The following is a 23,595-nucleotide window of genomic DNA, read 5'->3' on the forward strand; positions in this document are numbered from 1 at the left end:
GCAGAGATAAGTCATTACAGAGAATAGTCATGCTCTTCAAATAAATCTTCAGAATGACTTTCAAATGGTTTCAGAACTCACAGTCCTTGTGTCTGTATTTCACTTCAGAATAAGGGCATTGCTCACACTGAACTTGCCCTTAGATGATCTGGGATCTCTGAATGGACTGTTTGTCTATGTTTATAGCAAATTGATTGCGTCACCCAAAATTGGGAGGGTATGTGGCCGAAACAATACAGAGCAGGCAATTCATGTCCAGTTTACTGCTGCATCTCCTAATGTCGGGAGTGAGGCCACTGGTTCTATAACCACAGCAAAATCAAACTGGCACCCTTACATTTTCGTCTGTCCCATTCAAAATGTCTGGAAAAAAAGTTTTCATTTCGTGTCTGTTTACAAAATGTTGCTAAACTAAATGTATTGAAAAATGCTCTTACTTTCTAAAGTACGACAGTAAGCGCTCTGAGATGCTATCCTGTACAAAGGACTCTACATAAAAGCAAATTGTGTTATTGTTACATGGCTATTAGAGCAAGAAATTTGGTGTCTTACTTTTTAAAGAGATCTCGATCCTAATGTAAATCACGAATGAGTAGTGTTCTCAGGTATAAAGCTATTTACTAGAATGATTGATTTCTGTAGATCTGTGGTATAACATTGTCTTGCATCTGGAATTGTATGCATACCATTCAGACTGTTGAAGATTAGAACATTTGGGTGCATATTTTTTCTTCATTTGAATGATTACATTATTGAAAAGACAAGCAAACTCCACGAAAAGAGTGAATGGGCTTTCATCTCATAATTGTCATTTTGACCTGCACATAAATCTTTGGATGGCCGAAACCTCTCATGCAGGGATCATTTGAGGCATCTTAGCACTTCCACCAACATTTCATCAAGCGCTGTAATGGAGAATGGCGATATTACTAATCGCTTCCTCTAGATCACAAATAACATGAAGCACTGACACCACTTGCAAAATGAAAGCTGAATAGAACCAATTTATGGCGTGCCATATACTGTCTGAACAATGAATCCAGGGTATCAGAATTTGAAAGGTCTATCTCTCATATTAAAGCATGTGCACAATTCACATAAGCCAACAACTGACTTCTATGATCTAGAAATGCACCTTTCCCAGCAAATTACTTTTTTTATGTAGTGTGCCTTTCAGAACCAAGGCAAGTCCACTGTACTTTAGTTACTCATCTCAGCACAGAGCCATGCTACTCTCACAGGCTCTTGCAGAAGTATGAGTTACACGTTCACTCAGACTGTTATGAATCAGGTCTCCTTCTGTGCTGTAAATTTAGTGAATCTATAGGTTAAAGCCAGGTTGTTGTTGGTGGTGATTTTGATTAGACAGGAGGTGCTAAGCTTTATGCTGCCTCTATACTGTTTGTTTGGGGTCAAATTGCCACGATTGTGGGACTGATTTCACTATGAGATGTACAGTATAAGCGGTCATTGAGCCACTCCTTGTTTTGCGAATATAAGTATTGAGGGATACATTTAAGATAAAACCTACCATCATCTAAAGGGGTCACCCCACTCAGAATAAATAGGAACCCCTGAATTTCACTAGTTTATTAAAAAAAATTGTTCGAAATATCAAAATACTTACGAGATCAAAAAACCTCCTACACAGTCATTGCACTTCACAGTAAAATCCTGTGAAGGACTTTGAGACACGTCAAAGCCGTGATAAGGCACTATATCAAACACAAGGTTTATTATGTATTATTAAAAGTAATAAAATTAGATGAAACTTTTTTGAATACATTTTTGAGATTGTTCCAAATAAAAGACATATCTACAACACCAACTTGCTTTGCTTAAAAGAAACCACAGTGGTGACAGCCTAATTTAAGAACCTGGATGAGTTGCAAGCAGCTTCTGATCTTAACATCATTATTCAGTTTGACACAAACAAAATGATGACATGAAATTGGGAGCATCCAATTGAATTATGGTGAGAATTTAAGCTCGGTTGCCATTTATGGAGAAGCGAAAACCCAAGAGAGTCATGTTTTAAAGGGTCACAATAGTTTTACAGAGCTTCAGGAATTAATATGGATGAGGCCTGCTTGTATGGCAGTTAAAATGATTTCAACTTTGTCCAAAAGGTTATTTGAATACTCTTTTCCCACCATATATATCATTAGAAGGCAGATGGCCTGATGTCAGGTTGCCACAGAAACAACATTAGGCACATAATTACAGCTGTAGCTGAATGGTTCATGCTAATCATTCTAAAGTATTAATTTCAGAGAACTTTTCATTACAGTGATACTGTATCAGTATTACAGTGTCCTTCTGATGAGACATTAAACCAATGTCCTGTCTGCCTGTTCAGGTGGAAGTTAAAGATCCTATGGCACTATTCGAAAAGATAAGGGCATTTCTGTTTCCTGGTATCCTGGCCAATAATTCCCCCAAATAAAATTGGTTATTCGCTTCATGGCTGTGTGTGGGACAATGCTGTGCACAATTGTCTGTCGCATTTTCACTGACAAAATACACAGTCGCTCCACTTTGCAGTAAATCCTGTGAAGCTCTTTGAGATATCTCGATGACAGGATAAGATGCTATATCAAATGCAAAGATTATCAAAAACAAGGATTATATTATTACGCAAACTGCAAGCAAGCTAATAACACAATGCATAGCAAACGTGATCACAAGTATAAAAGAATCTCATCTTTGTTTGCTATTTAATTATTAAGTGCTTTATTAACTTTATACTTTATTCCAACTGAGAATTTGCTTTGTCGATTGATGAGTTATTAGGCATTGTATGGAAACACTGTATTAAAAGTGCAAAAACCTAACAACTTATGAGATATCCAGGGTGACTCATTATCAGAGGATCATAATTAACATTTCTTATTGGAAATAGCTGCAATATTGAGTGAGTTATGTGGGGTGATGGTTTATCTGAAGGGCGGGTTTTACTGTGCCGCTTGTCTTAGATCCACCTTCAGTAGCCCACAAAACTAGGGAGCTGTATTACCTGATCTTATGAGACCAAAAAAAAATAACCAGCTAATCACCTAATTTTCTTCAAGGCAAAGTAAGTGTTGTGTCTGATAATTTGCTAGATGAGGGCTGCAGGGTTTCAGCTCAACTTCAACACTAGAAAAATATACTTCTTCCACATCATTCAATCTGTTGAGACATTAAAACTTTGGAGCTTACAGGACCAAATTTAAAAGGAGCAAGGTCTCTTTGTTCAGGTTTTTCTAGGATTGTGATTTGCCATGAATTGCTATTAAAGAGAAAATCAAGCAGGAATGGAACAACAGGTGAACCAATATGAAGCTTGCCATTATTGGACTGTTATTCTATATCTATACTTGAGGGAAGCCATGGCTGTCGCCCACCCAGCTTTTTGAATGGTGGTTAATCCACCCTGCCTTCTTCTGTTCATTTATAAGTGGTATTGAAGATATGCGTAGCACAGGAGGGTTCTATGCTCATGTGCCCTCCAGTGGAGCCAGCGAACATTGAAACCATTTTTTGGAGTGTTTGCCAAAAAAATCATTAGGCTGGTAAATATTAGGTACAGTATTGGTTGAAAAGTGTATGTTTTCTAGCACTTTGGCTGTTTTCAATAAAGGGCATGCATTGTTGGAAGAATTCTTCGCCATTGTCATGGATCAATTTGGCCGAGAAAAAAATTCTGATTCCTGAACTGAAATCAGCAGCCAGTTTTGATTAAAGAACAGCGTGCAAAATAATGTGCATATACTGCACATTGCTCTACAGGTTATGCACCTGGGTTTTCAATGCGGCGGATACAGAATAGTCTCCGCACTGAAGCATATTTTAACAGACGCTCTTGATATATGTTATTACTTCAGAGTTGACATGCATAAGGCCAGAGTAAAAATTGCAATATTGAGAAAGCCAGTCTCGGTCTAACTCCCTCTTTGCTCACTGAGATCCTCTAAAATGTGCTATGTGGTGCTGGATTAGCATTGTATTGGCTCCAGCCTGATAGTTGGACCCAACCCATAATGTCATGATATACATCCTTGTGTGTGTTTCACAGGTTCAAAGCTTTTGTTTCACACAATAGGTTGTGAGAATGTGGAATATACTGCCCCCAGGAGGCTATAGATGCAGAATTGATTGAGGTGTTCAAAAAGGAGACAGGTAGATCATTTGGAAGTAAGGCTTTTAAGGGATATGGATAAAGAGGAGGGGAAATGGAATAGAAACTCAAATGAACTTTTATAAGATAATAAAATGATGGAGCCAGCTCTATAAACTAAATGACCAAATACTCTGTTGCTGGATTGGAATTATTTTAGGTGTCAAAATTGTCTCCGTTAATTTAGATTGAAACCAGACTTTAAAAATGAACACTAAATTTAATGGATACATTTGGTGGGAACTGACCTAGAATTAACTTCCAATTAAGCAAGTGTAAATGTTTGAGGTGAATTAATTCCAGATTTGGTGCCCATTTAGTCGTAGGAAATCATTTGAAGATATTTTAGATGCAAATAAAGAGCTGATATTTTCAGCCATTGATCAGTTTTGCTGGATGTTAACATGATGGAATTGATGTAAAGCCAATTACTTTGAATCCAACTGATCTAAATTTGCTCCTTTTCCCGAAGATGAATAAAGCTATTGACAAAATCTGACATTGTCAGATTGAGTTAAATCAAGTAAGGAGTTTGGGAAAAGTATTTGGAAAGTATTCTCCCCCATAAGACAAAACAAAATGCCTTGTTTCCTGTCATAAATCCCAAACAGTGATCCAATATTGTTTCATTCACTGTACATTGTACAGCTGTAGCTGTCTCTATTGTGTAGTGTTGCTCACAATGTCATCTAGAGAGGATAAATGAAAGCCAATGGCCAATAAGTTTCAGGCATGGTGTTTGGATGATACTGATTGGAACCGTTTTGATGACCTAACTTTGTTTAAATTGTTTGCTTATTAAATAGGAATATGATGACATGAAAGTGTTCCTAGATGTTATCCTATTGAAGGACGCTATATAAATGCAAGTTAGTATTATTGTTGTTGATGATCACAGAAATAACCTTGCAAAATGGTGACTATGACTTAGATTAGCATTGAAAATGTAGAATTCACTACCTGGATTCACTAATAGTCATTCCAGTTGTAAATAAGCACTCTCGGATTCTAACCTGCATGAGGGGCACTATATAAATAGAATGTATTGCTGTTGTTGTTAAATAGTGACTTCTGCTGATAATTAATAAGAACAACATACATTTATATTGCGCCTTTCAGGTCGTTAATATCACTTCCTTTGCTATGCTCATGCACAGGAAGCCTTGCTGACATCACCTTGCAAAGGAAATATAATCAAGGATAAAATAAAGTAGAAATAAAATAATTTTAGGGAACCATAACATTTTGTCTGTGTGTCTACACCCCAATAAGCGACTTGGGTTAAAACGGAGTGATTTATAACTAAATTCTATCACATTTAAATCAAAGTAGTTTAGCTGCAACTGGAAAGAAGGATATATATGAAATAGATGTGCCTTCACATCCTGGTTTAACTTCCCTCATCAAAATAAACAGAATTTCCACAAAGTGGTAACTGTTATACAATGTTCTTTGTTACCCAAAGCCAAAGAGTCAAATCTGTACACAGTGATATTTTTGTCAAGTGTTTGTGTAACCTCCCTGTGACCCGTACAATAATAAGATTAGACTATTTCCCATATGAGCATAGCCCAGTCCCATTTACGTTCACGCTCTATAAATCTAAGGCAACAGTTCTAGACATGAGCAGTGATTGAAAACTAAAAAAGTAATGAATGTTCTTTATAATTCTAAAGGCGCCAGTAATGTGGATCAGATACAATGGAGTTACTAATATCTTAATACACAGAGTACAGATGTACTTGGAGTCTATGAAACACTTCTATGTGATGAAGACATTGAATCATTCCTGTCCTTCAAAGGAAACATTAACCCGTGGTCCCGTTTGCCTGTTCAGGTGGACGTTAAAGATCCCATGGCACTATTCGAAAAGAAAAAGGTGGTTTCTTCTGGTGTCCAACAATAAGAACTTGCATTTATATAACGCTCTTCACGCAGGGTAGTGTCGTGGATTGCTTAATAGTGACGAAGCTTGATGTCAACAACCATAAAACCACTAGATCACAACATTGGTTTAGAGGAAGAAGAACCTTCCAAATTGGTTGCTTCATGACTGTTTGTGTTCTGTTTCATTTCTATGAAGCTAATGCATTTTATAAGATGTATTAACTTGGTTCATGCAGAGTACAATCAGATATTGCTAATGTGGCTAATACTATTACATCATTGATCATGGACAGTATTACAAACTTACTGTTGGCAAATTGATCCATCCTGTGACAGTATTTGGATTTCCCATTATGGGATACTCCCAGTGCTATATAAGTGCACGGTCTGGATAGGTAAATTTTATTTAAAAGTAGAGAATGACCCCTTTAACATCCAAATGTTGGTAAAAAATCCAGAAAAGTCTAATGTTATGGATGCCAGTAATACAGGTACCCTGTATTTGATTTACTCCACAACTAGCTGCAGAGCTGCTGTAATGTACTATTTAAAATAATGTTACGCATCTGGGTAAAGTGTCAGAAACCCCCCCATCCTCACATCTTGTAATATTCATCTTAGTACTCATTAAAAATCCATTAATATATTATCTTGGACTGAGATTTACCAAGTATCTCTTGAAATCCTAAAGCCAATGGTGGTATTGAATTATTTTCTCTCCTGTACTCGTAACTGGATCAGTAAAACTGAATGCATTGCAAGCAAAGGACCTCAGTTGCCTAATAATAACAGCCATGGTGAAAATGGTGTGGTGGGCATGGGTTTATCTCTTGCTAATACATATTAATGCTGTAAACATGTCTGTCCATCCCCCCACCACCTTCAGTCTGTTACATCTCGCTTTGATAAGGTCAGAAGGGAATTAGATTTAGAGCTCAAGTCAAATTGGAATTAAAAATTGCATCCTGGATTCACAAGAGTCTAAATATCGCATCCTGCTAGTAACTGGACATACAAATACAATACAATATTATATGTGTATAGCATCGAGAGGATGTCCCAAGGCGCTAACATTCATCATACTGACCTTGCAGGAATTCTGTTCCGATGTGATCTCCTGGGTGTTTTCGAGCAAAATTCCGGGTTGACATGATGACATCCAGTGACTAGCTGGATTTGATATATTTGTGATCTTTTGCAAATCCAAGTTGTGAATACCACACTTTTGACCCCCATTTAATTCTCGATTGTGGATTTAACCAGACAGGATGCTGCACTCATTTTCCAACATTTGCAGTGTTTGTGCTGAGAATTACTGAAACGTCCTTGCAATGTAACTTGTGTGTCTCATTGGCTTCCTTGGTAATCTCATGCACGCAGCTCTCTGAAAATTAAGAAAAATACTATCTGAAGAAAAAGATTTAGAAGTAGAGCAGATCAAGCATTTGGGGGAATTGAAAAGCATTTTTTTTTAAACTGGCAAATAATTGGAGACTGTCTAGCCTTTACAGATTGTACTATTTTTGAACTTTCCATTGAGCATTAATTACATTAATTTTTTTTTACTTCAAGTCTATCATACAAGACAAACACCAAGCATTAGACAGAATGCCTGAAGGAGCAAGCCACAGACAATAGGCTTACTTACTGCGAGTTTCTTAAAATGAAAGAGAAGCTATTTAATATTAAAACAATACATTACCGTTGGAGATGCTGACCTCCAAATGTACTTTTCATTACCCAACATTGCCACATAAAAATAGCTGGAGAAGTATACCACCTCGATCAACATTTACTTTATTTATGCAGCATTTTAGAATGTCCAGTATTTGGTAAAATTCTCAAATACACCTTTAATTTTGAAGCTCGTCTTCTGTAAGTTCTTCTACAGTACTGACTCCAGAAAACCAGCTTCAAAGAAGTTGTGACTGAGATCAACAACTTGTTAGATTCTCAACGCTCTGAAACAGCACGTAAATAGAGTAAATCTATACCACATGGAGTTTCTTCCCACACATGCATGAGAGTGCAATACTGTACAGTATATATGGAAGAACAGCAAGTGCCTCACAGAGGAGATCACCAGCTCTTGGAAGTACTTGGAACTCTTCTTCTATGTGGCTAAACTTCAGAGATGTAACATTCTTCCTGTACTTACAGTAGCTTTTTCTCCATTAGGTGTATAGCGGAATGCTACAGAAAAAAAGAGGTGAGGAAAACGGGATTCAGTTTTTTGGGGGGTCAGCCGGGCTTCTGACACATCCGGAAACCCATCACCATGCTTACAAGTATCCAAACCAAGCTGAGATTTCCTTGCATTCCACTGACACATGGAAATCCCAGAGATAGATTGTTGGAATGGAATGCCCTCTCTCTCTCTCCCTGAAGGGACACCTCCTGCTTACCTAATTCCTGAAAGTATTAGGCGCAGGTTGGCAAGAGCCAAGGCTTGTGGACCCCAGAGTGTGCGTTGGGGTAACTGCTGGAGTTTAACCAGCTAAAACCACATAGATTGCCATTGATATTCCCTGTCTGGCAAGCTTTCTTGTTGCTTGTCCAGCTAGGACCACCCTACCCATTAAGGCTTTGGCTTGCAGGGTCAACAGGAGCTGAGTGAGATGACTCCCTGCGCCCAGTGACTGGTCTGCCTTCCAGGTCCTGCCGATGAGCTAGGCTGGCTGTGCTGTCCTCAGTAGTGCCCTGGAATACTGCTCAGGAAAAATCAAACTGTGGAGAAATAAAGCAATGAAGCAGTGTACCAACCAAGCCTGATCATGAGCTGGGAACACTGGAGCAGATTACAAGGTTGTAACTTAATCAGGCAATTCAGATATCATAAACTGGTGACAGCTAAGCTTCAGTGATCTCCCCAGTCAAGCAAACCAAGAGAGTGTGTTACAGCCTTGAACACGGGCTCAAACATAGTTTCTGTTTTCATAATAAATGCAGCTCAGTATTTTTTGTGTGTTATTTGGAGCTCTCCCATTGGAGTTTGCATCATGATCCTTATGCCCACAACCGTTGCTATGGCTTCTGATTTATTTCTGTGATACTCAGCCTCACATGAAAGGAAGTATCCATGTATTACCAACTTGTGAGAGTTGGCTTGGGTTCTAATCAAATTGAGGGCTTTATGCTGGGAAATAGGCACTATTTTACACATACAGATCCTGAGTATATTGTAAATTATTAACTAGCTCACGGCAAGAACATTTCAAGTAGTCAATAAAAGGAATTGCAGATGCCCTAACCTAAATGATGTAACTAACAACCAATGAAATGACGACAGAAGCACTTGTAATAGTAGTATTCACACTCGCCTGTAAGTTCTGCTCCACACATGTGTTTACACATCTCAGTGTGAAATTGTAACTTGTGTTGTGTTAATTATCACCAGTTAATGATGCAAGTCAATAACTAAAGACCGTTGATAACTAAAAACTGTAGTGTAGGCTGGCTTTGAGCCCAACCGTTGTGACAAAAACAAAGGGTGTGTTGAAGTCACACCTGTACTTCATTGGACCTGTCACCCTCTGGCTCCTGATGTCAATTTAGTTCCAATTTTCTTTACTGCGTAAAGCCAGTGTCCCACGAGCTATGACAGCATCCACACAGTGTTCATGCCTGTGCCTTTGTCACTCCCATCACTAGGCTATGAGGGAATTAACTGTCATTATGCGTTATGCAAATAGAAAATTAACATAAACAGATACATCTCTGGGTAGTTAAAATTAAGTAGTAAGAATTGTACATCTTAAGCAGTGCCTTTCCACGCACAGAGCACATGAGACTGTTAATGAACACTCCATTTATTACATAGAAAGGACTGAAACCTTATTAGAAATGTGTTTGGTATATTCTGATTTGAATCTCAAATATGAGTGTCAGAAACACATTTATGGCATAATTTTCCACAATTGGCTTTCCTAACTCCTTTGTGTCTGAAATTTGCATTACCCAAACTCAAGAAGTTTGGGTAATGCGGTGTGACACGCAGAAATTGAATTCCTCATATTCTTAACCATTCCGACTCATTTTTACCTCCTTAATTGGTTTGTGCGATTGGAAATTAAGTGTGTACCAAAATCAAATATGAATGTGCTACAAACTTTTCTTCAGTCATGAAGGACCGGTTAAAGTGACTTTACTTGAACCATTGCATATTGCTGATTCGTTGATGCTATGTTTGTTCTGCCGGAAGCAAAGTTGCTTCATTGCCAGCAGTGTAATGATGTGGAGCACGAAACTAAGATTATACTTTGCACTAAAAACCACTGTGATTCATGGCCAACACCCAATATTGTTCTGGTACACATGCACAGGACACCAAAGGCATGTGTTTGTTTTTTATCAATGACATCTTAAAGAGCTGCTTGTGTGACATGCTCTTTAAGAACTAAAGAAACCATAAATTGGTTACTCAATCCACCCACAACTGTTTGTGGGACACTGTGTGCACAATTGAATGCCCACAAAACATACAGTCACTTTATAGTATATTCTGCAAAGCATTTGAGAAGTCTCGAAGACATGATAAGGCACTATATCAAATGCAAGGATTATTATTATTAATATTATTTGAAAAGTGGTCAATTAAAAGCTCCCAGGCTCAAGAGCCTTGAATGCAGCATGGAGGAGCACACACAGTGTCATTCTGACTCGTCTCATGTATTTCACGACTCCTAGTCTACCTTGTCCAGGTGGTGTCAGGAGCACGGCTTTGCTGTATTGTTTTGATCAGCCAACACCTGCAGAAAGAACCCCATCACCATGCTGAATAGAATCAAAACCAGACTGAGAGTTCCATATATGAATGGCATCTACACATGGACATTTCCCTGGGTCGTCTGACCTGCACTGCTTGAGAGTTCAAACTTTTCTTTTATTATGGAGCCTTTTTGGGTTCAGTTCTCACCTGGAGCAGTGGTCAGATGAATGAAAATGTTTCAAATGGGACGGATAGGTTTCTTTAGCAACGGAATCTTTCAGCATATCAAGAAGAGTGTGGTCTGATATCTAGTCCTGCAGGAAGATAGACTAGATGAAGATAAGGGCCTGAAGATCAGAAGTGGTATTGTAAAGCCTTATGTGAAAATAGGTCAGAAATGACTTTTTGATCCAAACTTGTAGATTTGAAAGAAGTGATCGGAGAAGGCTCAATGGCCTTCTCTCATTCTGAAACTTGTCTTATCGTTAGCAAACTGCTTCCATGTATAGTTTATACTGTACATGGGTAGAAGATGCATCTTTGACTGTCAATCAAGTGATTATCTCAAAAGTTTCTGGATTACAATAAAATCCTGTAGGAATTCCTATCAATTTGGCAGACGGCTTTTGCTACAGCAATAAAGATCAAAGACAGAGGTAGAAATGGTGTTTCCGAGTAATGCGATGAGATTCTCCCTGTAAAACTTGTCAATAGTGTTGTATTTGTTTCATGGTATTCCTATGTACATAAACAAATGCTATTGTGTTATGACAAGTACAAAAGCAATTGAGGCATGTTGAACCAAAGCGTATATACATAAGAAATGCATCCTGGTAAATACAGGATAAACTGTGATAGATAGGCAATAATCTTTTATGTTTAACTTGCTTTTTTGTCTTGCTTGTGGGGGATTTTCTTCTCTTTTTCTTCTCTTTGATCCAGTACACTTTAGATTTTGTTTATGTCTCTCTCTCTCTCTCTTGCTCTCCATTTTATTTTCCTTTGTCATGGCTGGCAAGATTCTTGAATCCATTCTCAAAGTTTTCATGATAAGCAGGAAGTTAGAACCTTACATATTAACGTGATGTGTTTTATTTTAATACATTGTACCTGTTAAATTAAGACTGTGGTATTCCCCAAAATATTGCATTCCTTATGACCCCTCAATCTTTTGAACACCCCTATATCTTGTACCACCTTTGACAATAACTGTGTTACTTTTGTACTGCATCAAAATACTATTCATTGACAATAATGGCTGTTTTGTGTATATTGATAGTAGTATATCTTGTGCTACTGTATCATATTTCCAGTGATTATCAAGGCAGACTTTCCAAGTGATTTATTTGTGATTTAAAGAGGAAAAAAATTCTAGAATTCAAAATCCTAGTCCTCATTATCACGGCCCTCCAAGGCCTTTCCCCCTCCTACATCTCTGAACTGTTGACCCCCTATCAACCTGTCCACTCCCTCCGCTCAGCAGGCTCCGGTCTGCTCCAGTTCTCCCGCCCGACCTGTCCTACCATCGGCAGCCGGGCTTTCATCCTCTCTGTCCCCACTCTTTGGAACTCCATCCCACAATCCCTCCGCCTCACTCCCTCTCTTGCCTCCTTCAAGACTCGACTGAAGGCCCTGCTTTTTGACCATGCCTTCAGCCCCCCCCTCCCACCCCCTCTGCCCACCCTCAACCCAACCCTGTCCCCCCACGCTCGGGTCCTGATCCCTGACTGTTCAGCGCCTCAGGACGTCCTCCTGACCCGAAAGGCTCTTTACAAATATAATTTTGTTGTTGTTGTTGTTGTTGTTGTTGGAAAGAGAAACATTTTGAACCACACTAAATATATTTTACGTACAAGATCAACTCTTGTCAAGTTGCTCCAAGAGCAAAATATCTATGATTCTAACAGTGCGTATTTTTCCATTTTTCAGGGTGCTTTTTGCTGACAACTACACAGAGACACACTATCTACATGATGGCAGTGCCATCACAAACACACAGAATCATACGGTAAGTTTACTGAGACTTAGCTGCCAATAATAAAACCATACCTCACTAAAATATCTGAATTGGGAATACCTTGCAGTGCACTTATCCCACACATCCTTGTACACTATGCTCCAATATTAGAGAGGTATCAAGAGTAAACTTGGCCACACTGGCTTAATGGAAACAAAGAATATGGATATCATGCAGTGTATCGTTAATCAGAATGATAAGAAAGATCACATTGAGTTCTGTGCTGAGTTAGCTGATTGGCAGCAGTTTGGAGAGCTACATGTGTCATTGGGTTATGGAGGGAGAAAATTAGCCAAGCTCTTGCTCCCACAGACTCCTGTAAACAGGATTGGCCTCGGCTGTGATACCTTCTCTCCCAGTTGAATACCCTGACAAGGATCACCATTTAGACACACTGCCAATGGCTCACTTGGTCAAGTTCGCAGAGGGCAACTGGTTCCCATAGAACTGTACTCCCAGTAGAAGGTTGGAATATCATGGCTTTTTAAATATAAAACAATGCAGATGGTATTTGCTTTGACACATCAGTGCTGTACTCAGTCTTTGAAAAGATCTTTCAATAAATATTTTAAACTTCTATAGCTGCTTCCTCCTTAAACATGAAATAAAAATGAATTTCTATTCACTTCAGTTAAGGCAGTTAAGTCTGAGCCCTTAATATTCTTTGGTCAGTCCTTGATATCTGACCATATGGTGAATCAGTCTTCGGATGGTCAATATTCTAACTTCACGGCGATGATCTTGCAGGTTTGCTTCGTAAGGGGCAGATTTATATAGAGCGTTGGTGACAGCTTTTGCTGGATGATTTGCTGATGGTGTCTGGTCTCAGGAGGGTAGTTGAGGAAAGGAAGAAGTAGTTTCACTTAAAAGCATGACACTCTCATTGATATATTGCACTTTCAAAACAGATGGTCAGGGGTGGTCGGATGAGACTTGCCCAGAGCAAAGCGAAAAGCGAAAGAACATTAGTATAGTGGACTCTGACCCTCAGCCCTCTGAGAAATGTTGAGTGACTGGTCTCCCACCGAATCTAAGAAGAATTTAAGAAGAACCAAAACTGCTAAAGCTGCTTTTATCTCCTTCACCTGAACAGCAAAGTGGCCATTTCACTACTGCTCTTGGCACACCACCTTCCCGCCATTGTGCACTAAAAATACATCACCAAAGCCTATGATTTGTTCAGCCCTGTTGGACAATTAAAACTGAGATTAATTCCAGTTAACGTTTGGCTCCGCAAAGTGGATTTTTCTGTTCTTCCCGCAGTCCCCCATTTTGTGACGAAACTAGAAACTTACAAGATATGCTCAGCAGATTGATCTGCATCTTAAAGTGAATCATGGCTTCTCGTGAAAGGTCAGACCAGCAACATTAACCTAGGAATTTAAAGGACCATAAAAGAGTATTGTGGTCCATCCAGTTAGTCCCAAAGGTGTCCAGGGAACTCTCTGTGTGGGCACCAGCAGACACCCCTCCCCACAACATAAACAATTATTTTTCCAGTGAATCCTCTGTATGTCAGGCAAGAGTTGAGCATATTTTGGCTTATACTTGACATGTCATTGGAGCTTAAGTCTTGCAACTCTGAAAGCCATATAATAAGAGATGACCTTGAACAGGCTATATTACCGGTGAACAGAAGAGATAGAGAGGTTAGTTCAATCTTTGATTCTTCAGATTCTCTCCCGGAGAAAATCCCTCACCTTTACTCACAGTCTCTCTCGCATCAGGCACTTAGTATTTGAAGAATTGGAGAAATCTAGAGCAAAAAAGCAATATTTCACTTAGATCCACCTCTTTCACTTGGCCATTGTTACAGCTTCCAAATATGTTTGTGTCATTTTCTTCCTAAAATTAAGTCCTTGAAGCATAACAATGAACATTCAAGCACAGGATGAGAACAAAGAAGCATATGTGTATTTATACAATACTCTGAAGAAAAAGGATATTACAATCTCACATTTTGGATGTAATGCAAAATAGAATAATACAGTTCTCGAAGGGATTCCGTTCCCTGCTTATTACTGTAGCAGCAGGGAAAAAATATTGCAGAAAATTAGGGTTTAAAACTTTAATTTCTCCAAGATACAACCCAAAAGTTCATTCCTGGTCAAATCCCAACTCTGCATAAGACAATCTGTCCTCTAAGGACTCTCTGCTGGTTACTTCTGCTTGGGTCTCTTTTATAGTGCTCATTTTCACAGTCATTTCCTGATTTTCTGCGAGTGATTTCCTCTCACATACCAGTGGTTTGAGCTCCAGGAGCCAATGAGGGCGGGCTTTAAATTGAACGGTCACCAGAGGATTCCATATAACCTGCTCTCTGGGGAGTTCAATGGTCTATTTTCTAATTGAAAGCAGGTGGGACCTGCCATGTGATACCAGTGAAGAATTCCACCACTTCTAACTCCCGAATCGAAAACGAACTTGAGGTTTCAGATTGTCCATTTATTTTCTCACTCGCCAACCTGGTTTCTTGCAGTAACTGTGACTTCCGTTTGGCAGAATATCAGGTTTACCAAATTCAGGAACAGTGAATTTCCGGTCGGCAAAGTTCGTAAACGGCCCCATGAGAATTGACTGAGGTTTTACTTTTGTTTTAGAATCAGCTGATGTAGGATTCACCATCAACCCAGCCACACATATTCACTGTGAATTTCACAGTTTGTTAATTTCTTAAACCAGAAGTGCTAATTAATGCAAGACATCCAGTTTGGGAATACTGCATTTTAGACACCACTCCAATGAAGTTCCACTTGTGTGGCATCAGTTTCAATGCAGTTTTCATATTAACTCGGGACTATAAGTACAGTATTAATCCACGAGTGAAAAAGTTGATTCAGATGCGAGTCCTGATCGTGAAATCATCAGATGCAACACAAAACTAGTTATGGTTCAGATATAGGACTTTAAAAGTTTTTGACTGGTCTTAAAGTTCTTAATACCATTAGAGAGCCAAACACATTCCAACTCTTTAATAACATTTGAAAGATAACCCTGCCTTGCACTGGATAGCGGTACTGTGCACAAGAGCTTAGGTGTGCCCTTATAGAGTTCTCTTCAATCCCTGGCTCAAGAGAAATCTGGAGCAAGTAACTATGAATCAGGTTTCCCACTCTGAATTACTGTACACTGGAGCGATGCCACATCACACCCAACTGTGTATAAAGGGCATTAAATGAAGCTGACTACGTTTTAACCAGCCTTGGCATGCAAGTTTAGAATGTGGCACCTGCCATCCTAACTTGGACATATATTGCTATTCCCTTGTTATCGCTTGGTCAATGTCCCGGAACTCCCAATTTAACACTTTCATAAGAGGACTTTCCCACAAGGCCTTCAGCTGTTTAAAGAGAAAGTCTACCATCACCCTCTTAGGGCAACCAGGGATGGGCAACACATGTTGCACTGCCAGCATCACACACATCCTAAGATATATTTCACCTACAAATTCAGTCACTACACTTTACAGTAAATCCTGCGAAGAGCTTTGAGCCTCCTAAAGTGAAAGATGCTATGCAAGTACAAGGATTATTTTTATTGGAGAGTTTTGAGCAATTGAAACCAAAATTAGATTTCCAAGGAGTGAAGTAACTTGCATAATTATTGCATTTTTTCATCACATTTAAACATCTCAAAGCACTTCATAGATAATTACTGTTACGTGAAGTGACTGTTTTTCTTGGCCAACATGGTGTCCAATTGTACCAGCAAGGTCCAACAAAGAATGATGAAGTGAATGACCATTTAAATTAAAGGATTGTTGGCCAGGACTAAGTAAGAGAACAACTCATGCTCGGTTTCCTGTTCTGAGGAGAGAAATACTTTTGTGAAAAATAACTTCTAAAACAGTATGTAATTGAGATTCCTTCCAAACTAGAAATTGTACGCCCTGTGCAATAAACATGTTTTGCTTCTAAGTCACTGACATACAACAAAACAAGTAATAATCCCAACTCTGACTGATAATAGAATTCACTTTTCTGATGCTCTTAAAGAGGATCTAATTCTGGGTGTAGATTGCACATGATCACAAGAGAGGTTTGGATGAAGGTTAAAAATTGAAGCAGAGAAAGTTTCCCACAATACAGTGGATATCTGGAACAGTCTCCCAATTGAAAACTGTGTTTAATTCAAAGAGAGGTTTGGATCAAGAAGGCTATTCGGCCCATTTGATCTCAGGTTTCCAGAATACGCACCATACCACCCTCCCATGGCAGCGTCAAGTTGTTTTTTCAAACATGTCCAATTTCCTGGTCTCAGTTTTTAATAATTTTTATTTTTAAAGCACTACTTAATAATAATAATCAGAATCACCATAATAATAATAATCCTATAGCTTTAAATGCAAGCTATTATTATATTATTATATTGAGGGAGCTTCTCTCAAGTGTCCAGACCAACAATCCTCCAGATAAAAAAATTGGTCATTCGCTTGACTGTACTTTAAATAATTGTGGTTTAAGGGGAATGTTGGACAGCAGAGTAAGTAATTCACTATTCCATGAATCTACTGTGCAAGGTTTTGAACTCAATTTTAAAAAGAACTGGGTATTTTAAAAGGTTGGGAAAAATCATGTGGAAACACCGGATATTATATATTTTTAAAATCATTTTAAAAACTGCAATTATTCATTGAATTCCTTGAAATTATGGTCTTTAGACAGATGGAGATTTTGACAAATATCAATAGATTTAGAAGAATGGCAAATGTTACTCCTAGAAAGCTGCAAGTGTCTCTTAATTTCAGGGGTATGAGAAGCATTAACAACAACAACAAGATTACATCTGTATAGAGCCTTTCACGTCGGGAGGATGTCCCAAGGCGCTGAACAGTGTACAGTATTTCAGACCTGAGCTGGTGTCAGGGTGGAGAAGGGAGGGGAAAGGGGGTGACCGATGGCATGGTTGAACAGGAGGGTTTTAAGGTGGGACTTGAAGGAGGCTAAGGAGGGGGTGAAGCGGAGTGATTGGGGGATGGAATTCCAGAGGTTGGGGGCAGAGTGGCTCAAGGCTCTCTCGCCATGGTGGAGTGGGTGGGGCGGGGGACATGGAGCACGCCAGAGACAGCTGAGCAGAGGGAGTGGGTGAGTTGGTAGGAGCTTAGGAGGGTGGGGCGAGGTGATGGAGGGCTTTGTAGGTGAGGACCAGGATCTTGAACTGGATCCGCTAAAGGATAGGGAGCCAATGGAGTCGGGCAAGAATGGGGCAGATGGGGTCATGGAGTTTGGTGTGGGAGAGGACACGGGCTGCAGAGTAGCATAGAAACAGGAGTAGTAAATATAACATGGCTTGGTAGATGACTATTTTCCATGCTATCAAGAAAGGGAATACAAACATGAACGAGTGAAACGAATAAACACGTTGTAATTTCAGAGGCATGTCCTTTCCTTTAGCAAAGTAAATTCAAAGCAAACGTAGTTCTGTAACTGAGACTCTCAAAGTAAATTGAACAGCGGGTCATTGTTAGCTTACCAAAATGTCATGCAGTCTCACGCTGAGATATGGTAAAGAAGAAGGTAAGTCTGTAGTTAGTAGTATGAGTGAAAAATACATTACCAGAGATGAGCATTAATTTGGTTCAAACTTTTATTTTTCTGAAGTAATTATACTTAGATACAACAACAACAACAACAAGATTCCATTTATAGAGCGCCTTTCACGTCAGGAGGACGTCCCAAGGCGCTGCACAGTTGGGTCATGACCCGAGCAGGGGGGAAATGGTCAGGGTGAGGGGAGGGAAGGGAGGGAGAGAGGAGGGGGGAAATGGTCAGGGTGAGGGGAGGGAAGGGAGGGAGCGAGGAGGAGGAAGAGAGTCGAGAGGGGAGCTGAAGGCTCGGTCAAAGAGAAAGGTTTTGAGACCGGCCTTGAAGGAGGAAAGGGAGGAAGCAAGGCGAAGGCACTGGGGGATGGAGTTCCAGAGCCTCGGGGCTGAGAGGCTGAAGGCCCGACCACCGATAGTAGGGCGGTTGGGGCGGGGGACGTGGAGCAGACCGGAGCCAGAGGAACGGAGGGTACGGGCAGGTAGGTAGGGGGATAGTAGGTTAGAGAGGTAGGAGGGAGCGAGGCCGTGAATGGCCTTGTAGGTGAGGATGAGATACTGCCCCATTTCAGGCTGAAAAAAGAATGTAGACTGCAATAGGACAAGAGTTTCCCTCATTACATCTCAACCTACAAGGGGATAGCTATGGTCGTTTACCTTCTATTTTACCTTCTAATGGGGTAAGGTTCCACAGGCACCAGGCCTACCTCTAATAACTTTCCTAAGTGGCTATTATTTATGTGTGAACATTGACTGTCAGGTGACATTCAGAATATTGTTACAGGAGAATATCCTCCCTCCAAATAGCAGCTCCTGTTATTTCTACAGCAATCCTTTTGTGATTTTGCAATTTATTTGACGAATGGGATGAAACATTATTTCTTGAAAGGCTGACATTTGTGAGAAAAAGTGTAATTGACATCATACAATATTTTCTTTTAAGGGTCACTGCTACTACCATGGTCATGTGCAGGGATATCCTCAATCCACTGTCAGTCTCAGCACTTGTTCAGGTCTCAGGTATGAGTTACATACTCTTGCTTTGCAGTGTATCATTTTGGGCCGTGATTTGCATCTGCACGGAGCAAAGGTACATAAGAACAGGAGGAATCTGCCTGTTTAGAGTGAATGAGTCTGTTCACAATTGAACCATTCGTTTCAATCAATGGAAAGATTGTCTTCCATCAGATTTGTTTAATTATGATATTCTGAAAAATATAACAATGAGTCTTGGTCAACATCAGTCACCTCATTCTTCTCTTCCTACAATCCAAAGGCTTTGAAAACCCAAGCTTAACATAACTTAACCATTGCTTGTTAACTAATCTCTCCTTTTCTCACTACCAACCTTCACCTTGATTTCTCTTTGAAATAAAATGTAGATGTAGAACATAGCACAATGTCATAAATGGGGTACTCAAAACTCACAATATTTTCAGGATTCTATTCAACAATGCTGCCATAGGATTAGAAGCTTAGTATTGCATCAGAACAAATTATTTAATAAGAAAAGGAACTCTGAGCTAAAATATGTTTCATTTTCTCTAATCCTGTGAATTGAACTGGGTGCTGCTCTTTATTGATAACTGTGTAGGAGAAGCAAAGGAGTTGATTGCATTTTATCAATTTTTCCACAACTGGAAAAAGACAAAAGACCAAAATGCTATAACAACATTTAAACTTTAAAAAATCTCATCTTTTGCTCCTGAGTTAAAAATCAATCACATCTGTTCAACTCGACTGCAGTGGATTGATTAGAAAACAGTATCTGTAAAAGTAATTTGTATTGAAAGTAATATACTGATGATCAAGTCTCACTTCCCTTCCAAAGATGTCAATCACAGGCAATCTATTACCGAGTCAACCTCATTCATATTGTCAATTTATTTCACATGAATTACATTTTTTGTTCATTTTACTTCTACCCCAACTGCCTGTTTAATTAATTGAATGCTCCGTTTTTTAACACTTTTGGGAAGCATGTTTCATGATTTTTGTGTAGATGAAATTGTTGAATGAATGATTAAATTGACTGTGGCAAGGGTTTACAACTTGCTTTATTTTTATTCTCAAAGTATAATAATTATGTTAGGTGCACAGCATTTCTGACAAACTAATAGCAGGTTCATAATTGGAACCTGTCACATTAATTTTAATGGTGGATGACCTTAAACTATGCAGTAATTGCAAGGTAGCATTAAAGGAAATGCAAACCCTTCCTGAGATTGTTGCAGGAGCATTTTTTTACCAATTGGACCATTTTATATGTTATCAATGATAGCAATATGTAACTGGCTTCATAATACTGCTCCCTCCCATTGAAAATTCCATAGCGACATAAACTTGAGAGTATGGGAAATAACATTCCCAATAATACTCCCTACATTAACACTGTCTGCTGTGTATTGCATTGCATACAATAATACTAGCTTCAAACACAGCACTAACACTAACCATATTCTTTTGCACTCACTTGAGCAAAATTGATTGTATTAACACTCATTGCAGTTGACTGTCAGCAATATAGTGAACTATTTATATCACTGGCTACAGTAATCCTTCCCACACTGTCTTAAACTTCCTACTACTATAGATATTAGGATTTTTTGGCAGTGTGATATGTTTTGGGCAATCTATACTATTGCAGCATAGGTTGCCCATGATGTATCACACTGCGAAAACAAACTGATATCTATAATTGTACTGTTTGCGTTAAGACTCCCTATACAGCACTACACTGCCAACCCTATACTATCTATATTAGCACCGCCCAGTGAACACTATTCCATGTACGCCCTAGACCAACATTGGCTGCATTAGCACTGGTTTACCTAAGAATGCTGAGAATGTGTTACCCTGCCAAGACTAACACTATTCACATTAACACGTGCTATTTTAACACTATATACATTGTGTTAGAGTATACTACATGACTAGCAATAACACAATCTAAACAACATTTTCATTGGATTATAGGTAATTTAAAAGACCCAAATTATATTAACACTGTTTACTATAAACACTATTTTGGGTAACTTTTAAGATTTAAATTATCCATGCGATCTTCTGTCTCAAGAAATTTGACAAAACATTATCCTTTAACAAAAACAGAAGTCGCTGGGAACACTCAGCAGGTCAGGCAGCATCTATAGAGAAAGGAAAGTGAGTCAAGGTTTCAGGTCCATGACTCTTCGTCAGAACTGACGAAGGGAGCTGAAGAAGATTCTCAGTGACTTCTGTTTTTGCTTTAGATTTCCTGCTTCTGCAGTATTTTACATTTTGATTATCTTTTAACAGTCAGTTCTTATTTTACGATAGGTTGTTCTATTAAATTAACAGAATTAATTAATCTATTAACAGAACAAATTGTTTGCTGTTAAGTATCATGTTAGCATTGTAGATTTTAAATTAATTGTGATACTGACAAAGTCACTGAATAATTAAAGCCTCATACAATATCATTGAAGTGCTGAGATGGAGTCAAAATATTGTTGTTCAAATCATTTGATGACTGATCTGAAAAGTTGTTGCCTGTTATTCTTCATTGCATCTTGTTTACTTATCATTTATCCTGCATTTCAAAACATTAATTTGACAAATCTTAAAGTTTAACACATGGATTGTTGAGAATGAGAAGCATTGGTTCAATGCATACTATTCACATCTTCTAAGAAAAATACTCAGAGTACAATTTGAAAACTGGAAATAAAGATTTTCATCTGCAACATTTGGAGAAAAACATGGATTTTCCACTATATGTCAAGCCAATACAGATGCAACAATCATTAGCAATCTTATCTGTTAGATCTCATTTTGCTATCAGAACCTCTTTTAAGGGGAAACAGCCCAAAGAGCTAGCAGTAACATTGACAGCACTTTGTTCTTTTCTGTGTCTTTACTTGTTGCTTGAACAGTGAGTGTACAAAATTGCCTGAGTTTTGTCAGATCTCATCTGAGTCAATAAGTGATCTGCTGCCTTGTCATGACAAGACTGGGAAGTGGAGAAAGCGAGCGTACATGTCCTACACAGCGAAACAACAGCTAGATAGCTCATTGCACGCAACAACAACAACAGATTGCATTTATATAGCACCTCTCACGTTGGGAGGACATCCCAAGGATAGGCACAAGAACATAAAAAAGCCTATGATGAAGAAAGAACCTTCACCCCCATTAAACCTTGTTGCAACACAGTTCACATGAAACGTGCCCAATATATCCATCTTCCCCATTCACTCTAGCCCAATATATGCATCTCTAGGGGGAGTGGGGGATAAAACTTCCACATACAGATTCCCCTGAATCCCCAAAGACAATCAAGTAAAAAAAATCCATATGTTTTCATCCCTGCATCTCCATAAATATATTGTTTACATTATATAAATGTAAATTGTTGTTGTCTAATTTATAATATTGAAATACCTCATTTTAGAAGATATATAGTCACTTTAAACTTTGTGAAGAGAGAGGGAAAAAATCATTAGATTGCTACTGCCTAAACCAGAAACCAATAAGCGGGACAGGATGGACAATCTTAGTGCTATATAGTTAGAGAAATCAAAGGAACGTTTCATAGTCCAGTGCCCTGTGAAACTTGAACCAATGTTAATTTGTGACGAGTGTAGAAAAGTACTGATTTATGGAGTACAAGCAGAAAGTTTATATTGGCACTTTATTCGCAACTAAGCATGGTGCATTAGATCAAATCAATTCAGGGTCCCTCATAGTTGAAAAATACAAAGGCCCCTTTATGCTTTATGGTTTCCTGAAATTTGTTGATTTATTGAATATAATTGGGTTCTCAATAAGGATAATCCACTAAGGGATTAGAAAGTGCTGCAGCAAACATTTCAGTTACTTCTTAACAAATACTAACCACTGAGAACATTTTTTTTCAGCCGCAATAAATGATGAGGTAGCAAAAAATCATTTGAAGTCTTGCAGAGACTTTTTGTATGCGTGCCAAAAAGCGAAGTCAAAAATTTTATCTATCCACAATCTGAACGCTATCCAAATGTTTACCAAACTCTTTTGAAAAATGGATGTTAATTAGTTGGCAGTTTGCGTTTGCACACTGAGTTTTGCATATTTCCCCAAGGATATCCATATAAAAGTGTTACATTCCTCAAGATCACTATGTGATTGAGGAATGGTATTGACATTTCCAGTCAATTAAATTAAGATTTCAAGATTTGATTGCATGAAAACAAAGCAAGCGTAACAGGTAGAAATAAACATGAGCATTTCCACTGGGGTAAAATTCTACCTGGATCTGGATTTACTCT

At 38.7% G+C, this 23,595-nt stretch overlaps 1 protein-coding gene across 3 annotated transcripts in view; it reads left to right on the forward strand.

Annotated features, from left to right (window-relative positions):
* adam12b (ADAM metallopeptidase domain 12b) overlaps positions 1-23,595 on the forward strand; it is a 158,833-nt gene that overhangs the window by 82,996 nt on the left and 52,242 nt on the right. For all 3 annotated transcript variants that reach the window (XM_042336794.1, XM_042336795.1, XM_042336796.1), the window contains exons 4-5: positions 12,684-12,762; positions 19,254-19,330. In XM_042336794.1, the coding sequence (XP_042192728.1) occupies positions 12,684-12,762; positions 19,254-19,330 (156 nt within the window). The remainder of the gene's footprint in view (positions 1-12,683; positions 12,763-19,253; positions 19,331-23,595) is intronic.

This window comes from Callorhinchus milii, unplaced genomic scaffold, assembly GCF_018977255.1.
Source record: "Callorhinchus milii isolate IMCB2004 unplaced genomic scaffold, IMCB_Cmil_1.0 Scaffold7, whole genome shotgun sequence".
NCBI classification, from domain to species: Eukaryota; Metazoa; Chordata; class Chondrichthyes; order Chimaeriformes; family Callorhinchidae; genus Callorhinchus; species Callorhinchus milii.